We start from the raw sequence: 12,514 nt of genomic DNA, 5'->3' as shown, positions 1-12,514 counted from the left end.
GCGGGAGGTACATCGGTTCTGCTCCCGTGAAGTCGATCTCGCAGCCAATCAGCAGTGAGCTTTGATTGTACAACCACACCTTGTAGTGATGAATCGGTCATCACTTTGTAAACAAATCTTTATTATGGCTCGGGAATACCTGCTCGCAGAAACGTCTTCGTCACACATAATGATATAACTACTTTTATCTTACATGTTACTTACTTCATAAAATAATATTAATAACAATCATAATGCCTTTTTGTGTAATTATATATACCTCCGTGCCAGCTTTGTAGTTTCATCGATTGAATTGGTTTATCATGCTTGTGTATAATCATTACATAATCATTAATAGTTGGTTACTAGGTGATTGCTAGGGTGTTCTGGGTGGTTGCTATGATGTTGCTAGGCGGTTGCTAGGGTATTCTGGGTTTTTCCTATGGTGTTGCAAGGTGTTACTAGGCAGTTGCTATGGTGTTCTGGGCTGTTGCTAAGGTATTCTGGGTGATTTCTAGGCAGTTGCTATGGTGTTCTGGGTGATTGCTATGGTGTTGCTAGGCGGTTGCTAAGGTATTCTGGGTGGTTGCTAGAATGTTTCTAGTTGGTTGCTAAGGTGTTCTGGGTGATTGCTATGGTATTGGTAGGTGGTTGCTAAGGTATTCTGGGTGATTTCTAGGAGGTAGCTATGGTGTTCTGGGTGGATGCTAAGGTATTCTGGGTGGTTGCTAGGATGTTTCTAGTTGGTTGCTTTCGTATTCTGGGTTGTTGCTATGGTGTTGGTAGGTGGTTGCTAAGGTATTCTGGGTGATTTCTAGGCAGTTGCTATGGTGTTCTGGGTGGTTGCTATGGTGCCATCTACAATGGCATTGGTAAATACAGGTAAATGAGTATTAAGCAAGACATGTATCAGTTAAATTAAATAAAAAACTTTAAAAAAAAACTACAAAGGGGTCTCTTTATTCCTCTTTTAAGATATCAAGGTCTCTTATTATTCCATCCAATTTCTGGGCCTTTTTACTTTTCATACATTCCACCGCTGGAAAGAAATTACAAATCAAGTCTCTTTTAAATACAGAAAAATAAGGTTTCGTCTTCATACATTTGCATTTATGAATGAAAAAATTGCCCAGAATGAACATTAATAAGAAATTAATTTCTTTTCTCGTCCAACAGCATTCCAAACATTTGTTTCCTAGCAAAAGTGGGCAGTGAATGAATTCCAACCAATAAGACATATTTTGCCCTTGATAGAGCTGTCTAGAGTCTGTCCTTGACTTTTCTGCTGCTGTTGGTTCTTTTTAAGTTAGGAATACGGTGGATAGGCCTAATATAAGCTACCATGAAATTATTTTCTGAACTATAATTTCCCATAAAATGCATTTCCAAATAAATAAAATAAAAATAAACCAGTTAAAGAAAAACAGGGAAAAAATAAATAAATAAAAAAACATGAACTACTACACATAATAAATCGTGTTTGTTGATAAATAATATCTGATGTGTTTATATCTGTATTCATATGTATTAATCATGTTGATAACAACAATGTTGATATTTGTAAAAAAATATATATATATATATATAATATATATATATATATATATATATATATATATATATATATATATATATATATATATATATTAATCATGTAAATTTACTGCACCTGTCATAAACGTCCAAAAAAAATTACCCAGTTCAGGTCAAATGTTGAACGTCAAGATGATGTCCAAGTTGGGTCATGGTTGGACTTCCAAATAGTGGACCTAGTTTTGACGTCGAATAGAGGTCCAGAATTGGTCATGGACCGACGGACCCAATATAGACATGATCTGCACGTCTATCCGACGTCCAAGCAGTCACAATGAGTATCAAATACACTCATGTTTACTACAAAACATCACATTTTCATTCACAATATAGGAGCTGACATCTCACAGAAGGTTGAAAAAATAAATCCAAGCTGTGTGCTCAAATAATTTGGTTCATAAATGACTCATGCCTCAGAGAAGTGAGGGAGGTGTGTGCTAGGGATGGGCGTCCAGAGGTTAAGTATCAAATGTTTTTAATTAAGCCTGGATTGTTTTTTTTTTTTACTTTGCAGAATAAATTTGTATAACTGTTACAGGGTTACCATAGTCAAGGAAAACCTGTAAAGACATGATGCCTTGAACCTCACAAACTTGCAAATACAGAATATATATATATATATATATATATATATATATATATATATATATATATATATATATATATATCAGAAGTGCTCATTCTAACAGCCTGCTAGCTTCTAATACTTCAAAACACCAACTGAGCCGAAGCGAGTGGATTACAGTGTGTATCGGAGTATGGAACCTCCTGCTTCACCACAATCAAGGACCGAGTCCATCAAAAGATAAAGTCTCATCCCAATATTATATCATAAGGGGTGCCAGCGGCTTGCAACATCCCTTCAAGAGCTATAAAAAAAGCCCTGATCATTAATGTAGGTGCGTAAATATTAGCCAAAATAAGACTTTGCCCCTGAATTTCTGCTAAAACAGTAATGACTCTTCCTAATTTATCTTTAATCTGTTTGAGGTATTTGAATTGTAGATGCTTACTTACCAGTGTAATGACTCCCCTGCTCTTACTTGTGCTAGCACTAAAGAAAACATGTCCACCCCATATCTTCCCAAAATGTTCAGCTTCCTGTGGAGAAAGATGCATTTCTTGAAGAAACACTACATCATATTTCTTATGTTTAAGAAAATAAATATCCTTCCTTCTTTTTATGGGTGCCCCAACTCATTCACATTCCAATAGGAGAGAGACAATACACTCATTTTAACATTTGACACATTAGAAAAATAGATTGTATAACAAAAAAAATTATAATGACCACATTCCAACATTAGAGCATCAATCAAATCCCAAACTTCGCCCCAAACAAACAGTAAAAAGTAAAACGTGCGCACGACAGCACCAACAAACAGTCAATGTACGCCTACGAGAGCCCCCGCAACAACTTTGCCATCAGATTACAGTCCAGTGTTTCTATAAAAGTCCAGTGTTTCTATAAAAATTTTGTAAGACAGAATTACACAACAAAAAATATTCTGTAAACTCCAGCCAATAAACGGCACAAAAACACGAGTGCAACACATGCTCTAATCACTCCAATGTCCTGCAAAAAACTCCAACCAATAGGAGGCATAAGCACCAAGAACGTGCAGTTTCATCCACAACACTGTCCCGAATGAGTGTTATTCCACAAAAATATCTACAGCCTCTAGACAGAACCAACACAAACGAAAAGTGTCTTTCAGGTGCCTTTCCTCAGAAAGTCAAGTGTATGTGTACTTTTTCCTGGACTCGTGTACTTGTACTCCCTTGCTGCAACATGAAAATCATCAAATGGCTTACTCCCTTGTTTGTCTTTAGGAAGGACATCGCTTGCTGGGGACATGTAAATATTTTGCAGCCATCCTTAGTATCTATTCTCAATTTGGCCAGACACATCAGAGCAAAAGTGACCTTCCGTTGATGTAAGTTTCTTGCATTCCTTGAATCAATCACGTTTCTCTCTTGCCAAATTCGCAAAGCCTGGGAACAAGAAAATGCTGCGATTCTTTCAAGAAAGCCTTCCTTTTCTCCTTGCCTCACGTAACACAAGTTCTTTATCAGATGATTTCTGAAATTTCACCAGAATTGATCGGGGTCTGTCTCTCTCGGCGGCCCTCCATGCCAGAACCCTCTGAGCTTGCTCGATTTCCAGCTTATTGGCCGTTATGTCGAGTAGATTCAGAAAGAGCTCGTCTAGGAATTTCACCTGATCTTGGCCTTCTTTGTGCTCAGGAATTCCAACAATTCGGACATTGTTTCTTCAATTACGATTCTCCAAATTCTCAAATGTTTCCCAGATGCGTTCCAAATCCACCTGGGTTGCTAGCGGATGTATTTTACATGATTTATTCACTTATGGGTACTTAATAATTACCCAATCAAATTTTTTTTGTATAATGACCATAATGATCTGCTGCCATAAGCCTAAAACACAACAAAGAGGCAATTAAGCACTCTGACAGATATATTTACTTAAGTATTTGTTTGCATTATAAAAGTTGCATATTATAAAACAATGTCCTGCTCTTGGGTCTTTCTAATTCTCTGGTTCATAAATTGCCCAAAGAACAGAGATGGCAATGAAATCTTAGTTTATGTACATATTTAGTGGTCAGTTTACTTAACACTGATGGTGATTCTGGCATAATGTACAAATAGCTGGGTTGCAACTTGGACTGGATGATAAATTAACACCATGAATATTACATTTATATGTGATTTGTATTTGACCATTAAGTTTCCTGTGGCAGTTGGCCAGTTTTTACTCAATTTGTGAGCATAAAAACCCCAAGACAGAGGTATTGTTGTAACATATCTTCCTATTGATTTAACCCTCATCACAATGCTTATAGAGAGAATGAGAAGTTTGATTTATTTCCATAACTCAGTTCTTTTCAAAATTCAGTAAAACATCAATAAATTATATGCCGATATTATGGCCTATGAAAACAGATTCTGTACAGACATGGAATGTGGACAGCACAACTTTGAACAATATTACATTTGTGTTGTCTGATAGATACTCCACATAGATCAGAAAAGTTGCATCAAGAACAATCAATCTTATTCTCAGCGTGAGAACTGTCGGCCGTCTCCCTTCCCTTTGTTGACATGTTTGAAGATCTTGGCCTTGTAGACGTTCTTAGATTTCTGGTAGCCGAAGCCTCCACCGCCACCTCTCTTCTGCATCTTCACCCCTTTACTGCTGTGAACATCTGAGAGTGCAAATTAAGGAATTCACAAAACAACAAGAAAAAAAGGCTTTGTACTGCAAATGCACCTACACACAACACAACTACAATTCCATGCTTGACAATACAAAATATAAATAGTAAGGTCTGGGATTATTATTGATATTTTAATAGGTTTTATTTGGCCATAATGAGTAAGACCTGCCAAACATTAAAAAAATATTTTGTCAATAATTTATACTTGAAAAGCAAAAATGACATTGCCAAGTATAATTATTTTAATGCATCAGTTGAAACTATTGTCAAGGATTAATTTCTGTGAATCAGTTCAAGCGGTATGTGACAATTAATGATTCAACACAGTGTTTTTAATATAATCATACATTTTAGTAAAAACATATGTACTAGGTTAATATTGCATTTTATTACGGTGTACCGTTTAAAAAAGAAAACACTCTTAAGCCATTTTGGACCAATAACATACCTCAGATATATATGGAATATGTTTTAAAACCTGAAATATATTCAGATACAGTGCATCCGGAAAGTATTCATAGCATTCACTTTTTCCACATTGTGTTATGTTACAGCCTTATTCCAAAATGGATTAAATTCATTATTTTCCTAAAAACTCTACAAACAATACCCCATAATGATAACGTGAAAGAAGTTTGTTTGAAATCTTTGCAAATTTATAAAAAATAAACTGAAAAAAAAAAAAATAAATCACATGTACACATGTAAAAATCACAGCCTTTGCTCAATACTTTGTTGAAGCACCTTTGTCACCAATTACAGCCTCAAGTATTTGAGGATGATGCTACAAGCTTGCCACTTTTTGGGCAGTTTCTCCCATTCTTCTTTGCAGGACCTCTCAAGCTCCATCAGGTTGGATGGGGAGCGTCGGTGCACAGCCATTTTCAAATCTCTCCAAAGATGTTCAATCGGTTTCAAGTCTGGGCTCTCGCTGGGCCACTCAAGGACATTCACAGAGTTGTCACGTAGCCACTCCTTTGTAATCTTGGCTGTGTGCTTAGGGTCGTTGTCCTGTTGGAAGATAAACCTTCACCCCAGTCTGAGGTCCAGTGTGCTCTGGAGCAGGTTTTCATCAAGGATGTCTCTGTACATTGCTGCATTCATCTTTCCCTCGATCCTGACTAGTCTCCCAGTTCCTGCCACTGAAAAACATCCCCACAGCATGATGCTGCCACCACCATGCTTCACTGTAGGGATGGTATTGGCCTGGTGATGAGCGGTGCTTGGTCTCCTCCAGACCTGACGCTTGCCATCTTTGTTTCATTAGATCAGAGAATTTGGTTTCTCATGGAGTCCTTCAGGTGCCTTTTGGCAAACTCCAGGTGGGCTGTCATATGCCTTTTACTGAGGAGTGGCTTCAGTCTGGCCACTCTACCATACAGGCCTGATTGGTGGAGTGCTGCAGAGACGGTTGTTCTTCTGGTTCTTGGTCAACTCCCTGACTAAGGCCCTTCTCCCCTGATCACTCAGTTTCACCAGGTGGCAAGCTCTAGGAAGAGTCCTGGTGGTTCCAAACTTCCATTTACGGATGATGGAGGCCACTGTGCTCATTGGGACCTTCAATGCTGCAGAAATCTTTCTGTACCCTTCCTCAGATCTGTGCCTCGATACAATCCTGTCTCGGAGGTCTACAGACAATTCCTTGGACTTCATGGCTTGGTTTGTGCTCTGACATGCACTGTTAACTGTAGGACCTTATATAGACAGGTGTGTGCCTTTCCAAATCATGTCCAATCAACTGAATTTACCACAGGTGGTCTCCAATCAAGTTGTAGAAACATCTCAAGGATGATCAGTGGAAACAGGATGCACCTGAGCTCAATTTTGAGTGTCTTGGCAAAGGCTGTGAATACTTAAGTACATGTGATTTTTGTTTTTATAAATTCACAAAGATTTAAAATAAACTTCTTTCACGTTGTTATTATGGGGTATTGTTTGTAGAATTTTGAGGAAAATAATGAATTTAATCAATTTTGGAATAAGGCTGTAACATAACAAAATGTGGAAAAAGTGAAGCGTTGTGAATAATTTCCAGAGGCACTGTATATTGACGTTATTGCAGCTATGCCATCCAGCCTTAATTAGTAATGTGAAAAACTGTAACTTCAAATTTTCTTGGAAAAATTCATTGGAATAGGAGAACAATAAATGGTTTCATAACTTGGGGCACATCCAAGATGATTCACTGTAACAATACAGCACTGAAAGGATACTGAGGTCCACAAAGGGCGGCACTTTAAAGCCGAAGGACATGGCCACCTTGGGGAGGTTCAGTGTCTCTACATTATAGATCTGTTTGAGGGAATGAGAGTCGTAGGCTCTGACATAGGATTTGTAGGCCTCCTGAGCTGATTTGTGAAGGTAGTTTCTCTATCCAACTGCAAAAGAGGAAAGCCAATATCAGTCCCCCCCACAGCCATGACAACCAACTGATCTTCTGAATATAATTCATTCAATTGCTGGGGTTAGAGATTTAATATACTTCCATTGTTAGAACTGAGCATCTGAAGTCTCACCTGAGATTGAATATCAGAGATTTTACTCCAGGAGAACTCAAACTCACTCAAGGGAACCTTTATGTGGGAAGCAAGAGAAAAATAAATCCTTAAAGGGATGATTCAGCCAAAAAATGTTATTCTCTCATTATTTACTCACCCTCATGCCATCCCACTTTCTTTCTTCTGCAGAACACAAATGAAGATTTGTAGAAGAATATTTCAGTTCCGTAGTTCCTTACAATGCAAGTGAATGGTGACCAGACCTCAGAAGGTCCAAACAGCACATAAAGGCAGCATAAAAGTAATCCATAGGACTCCAGTGGTTAAATTCATATCTCCTGAAGCAATATGGTAGGTGTGGGTGAGAAACAGATCAATATTTAAGCCCCCCCCCCACCTTTTTTTTTTTTTTTTTACTGTAAATCTACACTTTCACTTCCACATTCTGGTTAGGAAGTGACTTTCACATTCAGCCACCTATTGGTTGGGGTTGGTCAAAGGTGGAGATTTATAGTATCTATCTCTATCTATCTATCTTAGTTTCTCACCTGTACTTATCATATTACTTCTGAAGACATGGACTTAACCACTGGAGTCATATGGATTACTTTTATGCACCCGTTATATCTTTTTTTGTACCTCGAGGTCTGGTCACCATTCACTTGCATTGTGAGGAACACCAGAGCAGAGATATTCTTCTTAAAAATTTTGTTTGTGTTCTGCAGAAGAAAGAAATTCATACACATCTGGGATGGCATGATGTTGAGTAAATTATGAGAGAATGTTAATTGTTGGGTGAACTATCCCTTTAAATCAGTGAGACAATCTCCAATTGTGCACACATTCTAACACCCTTATAGTAATGCTCTGGGTCTACAAGTTAAGCTCTATGGACGGTACCTGACATGCTGTCAATTACCACAGAAAATAATTTTCAATCATTTATGCAATACAGTGAGTAATGCACTTACAATAGAAGTATATGGGGCAAATTGTGAATTTATTATAAAAATTCATAATTGCAAACGTATACTTAAAAATTGTATTTTCCTGGGTAATCAAGTATCAATCGAGCTTAATTTGTTTAGTCAAACACCATATTTGAATGCCTCTATTATGGTATTAATACACATGCTAAGGCCAGTATACATCAGTAGCTGTAATACTGTCATACTTTGGCCTGTTTGAGGAATCGTAAGAAGCCGAGCTCCTCTGGCCTCAGGATCAGGAGGGCATGTCCTCTACCATTAATACCACGAGCCGTTCGCCCAACACGGTGGATGTACTCCTATATCATCAGAAAATTCACACACATGAACCTAGAATTAATCTAATCGACATGTTGGACAAGAGTAAGTAGGAATAACGTTCTGAAACATATACATCACTGTTGATTTAGTAATGAATGAGCTACAGTACCTTTGGATCATCAGGAGGATCATACTGAAAAATCTGTCCACCTCTGGGATATCAAGGCCTCTGGCAGCCACGTCAGTACAGAGCAGAATCCCAGAGTCTGCGTTACAGAACTGGAAAAATGTGGTAGTTCTCTTCGTCTGTTTCTGTTTCCCCTGAAAGATCATCAAAATAAAACATTATCACAAAACTGCACAGTTGGCAACTTTCACCACAACTCTCAGACTTTGTGTTTACTAGGTCACTCACGTGAATGGCCATGACGGGCAGGTCGATGTAATTGAGCAGCTCATAGTGATACTTAACAGACATGCAGGACGAGAAAAACACCATCAGCTTCTTCTTACGGTTTTTCTTCAGAAAAGTAAAGAGAAGCAGGAACCGCTTCTCAGACGAGCATACAACATAACCCTAAAAATAGCACAAAACAAAACACGTTTATGCTTAGATCAATATGTGAAAGTCAAATCGCATTACAAGACATGACAAGAACATTACATTCAGAGAGAGGTTTGGGACGGGTGAGTGGTTTACCTGCTCAAGTCCTTCCACAGTGGCTGTGTCTTTGTGGTCGTCCACCCCCACATACAGGGGCTCCTTCTTGAGGGAGATTCTCGCAAGATCTTCCACTTTACGTGTCTGCGTTGCTGAAAACAACATTGTTTGCCTTTTTTCTGAAAATTAACAAGGAGAAGATAAGGCTAGTAAATATTTAATATTACTTTAAGTATTTATGATGCATGGCTACCACCCCTGGAGTTCGATAGTTCGAATGCCAGGGCGTGCTGAGTGACTCCAGCCAGGTCTCCTAAGCAAACAAAATGGCCCAGTTGCTAGGGAGGGTAGAGTTTTATTGGGTAACCTCATAGTGGTGGCTATAATGTTGTTTGTTCTCAGTGGGGCACGTGGTGAGTTTAGTGTGGATGCCGCGGTGGATGGTGTGAAGCCTCCACACGTACTATGTCTCCGTGGCAACGCGCTCAACAAGCCACAAGATAAGATGCGCGGGTTGACGGTCTCAGACACAGAGGCAACTGGGATTCATCCTCTGCCATCCGGATTGAGGCGAATCACTATGGGACCACAATGACTTAAAATCACAACGCAAACAAATGATCTAATCAAAGCATTGAAATGGGCAATTTGAACTGATTTTATGAAATGAACATACCAGCTCAATCAGCATTTTTTTCTACTTAAGTTTAAATGAGAATCAATATTAAAAGATCTTATGAAGAAGTTTTTATGGTCTCATGCTTACAAGTCATTTGAGAAAACTTAATGGTCACATAAAAAGCACAAGACATTTGAGATATTCACAATAATTTAAAATTTTAGATTACCAGCAAAATCGTTGCAAATGTATCATGAATAAACATCTCCCAGCATAATCGTCACTTCAAGTAAACTTGTTTTCCTTCATTTCACAGTAGCATTAATGTTTAAGCAGAGATTCTTATATATATATATATATATATATATATATATATATATATATATACATATATACACACATGTAGATAACCACCTCAGTGGCTCTACCAGACGGTCAACTAGCGTGTTACGACAGTAAGTTACCGTTTGCGGATACCATACAAATGAATATGGAGAGCCATAAACTGACACCTACCTGTTGCAAAATCGGCCGTGACTTCTCTTATAAAACATCAATTTATCGTGGTAAACTCAACACGTAGTTCAATCAAAAAGCATTGTTTAGTGTAAAACATGTTGAAGGTTAGCAGAAAGGCAGTCAATTAATTAAGTGATGAGCTGTTTCCTCACAAAAGCACTTTATTCAGCACACTGATGCATCTCCTCCATAGACATCAATTCAAAAAGAACGGCCTCTTGTCTCCTCGCCAGTGTACTGCCCATAGAATGTCTTATTATGCTACTTGAGGCTAAACTTGTAGGTTTTGTTTTAAGGCAGTGATGTAATTGGTTCTTACTTGGCAGTAGTTTGATAATCTGCTTTAGCTCCTCCTCAAAGCCCACCTCCAGAATCCTGTCAGCCTCATCAATGATCAGACACTGAAGGTTCTTAAACATGAATCCGGGTGTGTTCTGGGGGAAGAGAAAGGTTAGTGAGGTTGTTTACATGGACACCAGAAAGCCATTTATTGCGAGAAAGCTGCTTAAGACTGGAAAAAAGCATTCATTTATATGCATTGTGTTCATGGGTTTCTCTCTACCCCCATGTGACACAGTCAGTAAGCAGCTTAAATAACGATTGTGTCTGAAGTAGGGGTTGCACAGACTAGTCACCTACAACTAACATAGTCACCACTGTCAACCTTAAGTCGGCTAGTTGCTCACCACATGATTTACAAAATGGGTCTGTATGAAATACAGCGGGTGTGAAACCCATTGGCTCTGCACTGAAAAGGCACAGTGGCTCAAATATAGGCTGTGGTGTTCTGTCAAACTCACATTAAAAGATGCACACACAGAATGCACTTTCGAACTGGTGTTTGTTTACTATGTCGCTCTGCTCAACAACACAATGCAAAGCATCATACTATCAACAAACAATCTTACGCATTCACCGTATCTGCATTGCACATGCGCATAGCATTGTATCAACACATATTATGTTCAGAAAATTCAATAGGCTACTCTGATAAAGATGACACAAATGCCGCAATAACCTATAATATATGCAGATGGAACACTAATCAGCCTTCAAATATATCCAAATTACTAGTGTTATACTGACCTGGATGATGTTCACTTCTTCAAGAAGACGACTCAACAGTTATAAAAGCGTCAAGTCCAATGACCTGACGGAATACATTCTAATTGTCAACTTTGCATACTGGCACATCTCATATGGATGCTGTTCTCTCCTTCAAGAATGTGATTCACCAAAAGATTAGAAAAGCACATCAAAGCACGTTGTGTGACAATTCTCTTGGACCGTCAGTTAAGCAAATGGGTAGATTTTTCAGTATTAGGTACTTTTTCATATTGTAACCAATAAAATATATGATGCCTTTGGGCGATTACAAACATACACACCATATTCTGAAATGCATAACATACGATCATGCATTTGTTATTCGTATCTCGTATCACTTCTCGCGTGTACTCTGTTGTGAAACATAATTTTGAGTCCAGGCAGAGTCGTCGGGAATTCATCAATAGTGAAATGTCTTGTAATGTGTTCACCCATCGCCGATCTGTCGTGTAATTTGAAAATGCTACGACTTCCATGACAAAACAGACAGTTGTGTAATATGAATGGTACCACAATCCAAAGTTGTGTAGTGTGTAGGTGTCATAAGTGTGATACTGCAAATACTGTTGACTTTTATATGACAAAAAATTTTCCTCAGTTGAAAGACAATTAGGATAAAAGTGTCAGCTAAATGACAACGTAAATAAAAAGAAAACAACACCAATGGAGCAATTCATTCTTGAATCGGACAGTACGTTGCACAGAGAATCTCAAGGATACGCAAATGTGTTCAGTGTGGCGACTCACCATTCCTGGGCATGAATTTGAGTTTGTAGATGAGCTCAATGGAGGGAATCAGGAAAGCCAGAGTTATACCACTTCCTGTTTTAGCTGCAGCCAAAACATCCCTGTTGGTCAAACACATACCTCAAACATCAGTAGTATATCACAGTGAATGTAAAGCCTTGCTCTCTCTCTTGCTCTTCAGACTCACCTCCCTTCCAGCAGTGGGCGTATGGTCTTGTGCTGGATCTCGGTCATGGTGTCAAAGCCTATTTCCTTCACTCCCTTAAGTGTATTCTCGCTCACCACCTCCGCCAAAGATG

At 38.5% G+C, this 12,514-nt stretch overlaps 1 protein-coding gene across 1 annotated transcript; it reads right to left on the bottom strand.

Annotated features, from left to right (window-relative positions):
• Positions 1-7,279: 7,279 nt before the first annotated feature.
• Positions 7,280-12,445, bottom strand: LOC127658829 (ATP-dependent RNA helicase DDX18-like). Its single transcript, XM_052148363.1, is given in 9 exon segments — positions 7,280-7,387; positions 8,487-8,600; positions 8,732-8,766; positions 8,769-8,883; positions 8,978-9,139; positions 9,263-9,402; positions 10,681-10,795; positions 12,216-12,316; positions 12,403-12,445. Coding segments are annotated over 8 exon segments (792 nt in total). The 5' UTR covers positions 12,219-12,316; positions 12,403-12,445.
• Positions 12,446-12,514: the final 69 nt, after the last annotated feature.

The sequence above is a fragment of the Xyrauchen texanus genome, chromosome 18 (assembly GCF_025860055.1).
Source record: "Xyrauchen texanus isolate HMW12.3.18 chromosome 18, RBS_HiC_50CHRs, whole genome shotgun sequence".
Lineage (NCBI taxonomy): Eukaryota > Metazoa > Chordata > Actinopteri > Cypriniformes > Catostomidae > Xyrauchen > Xyrauchen texanus.
This window is presented reverse-complemented; position numbering and strand designations above follow the sequence as displayed.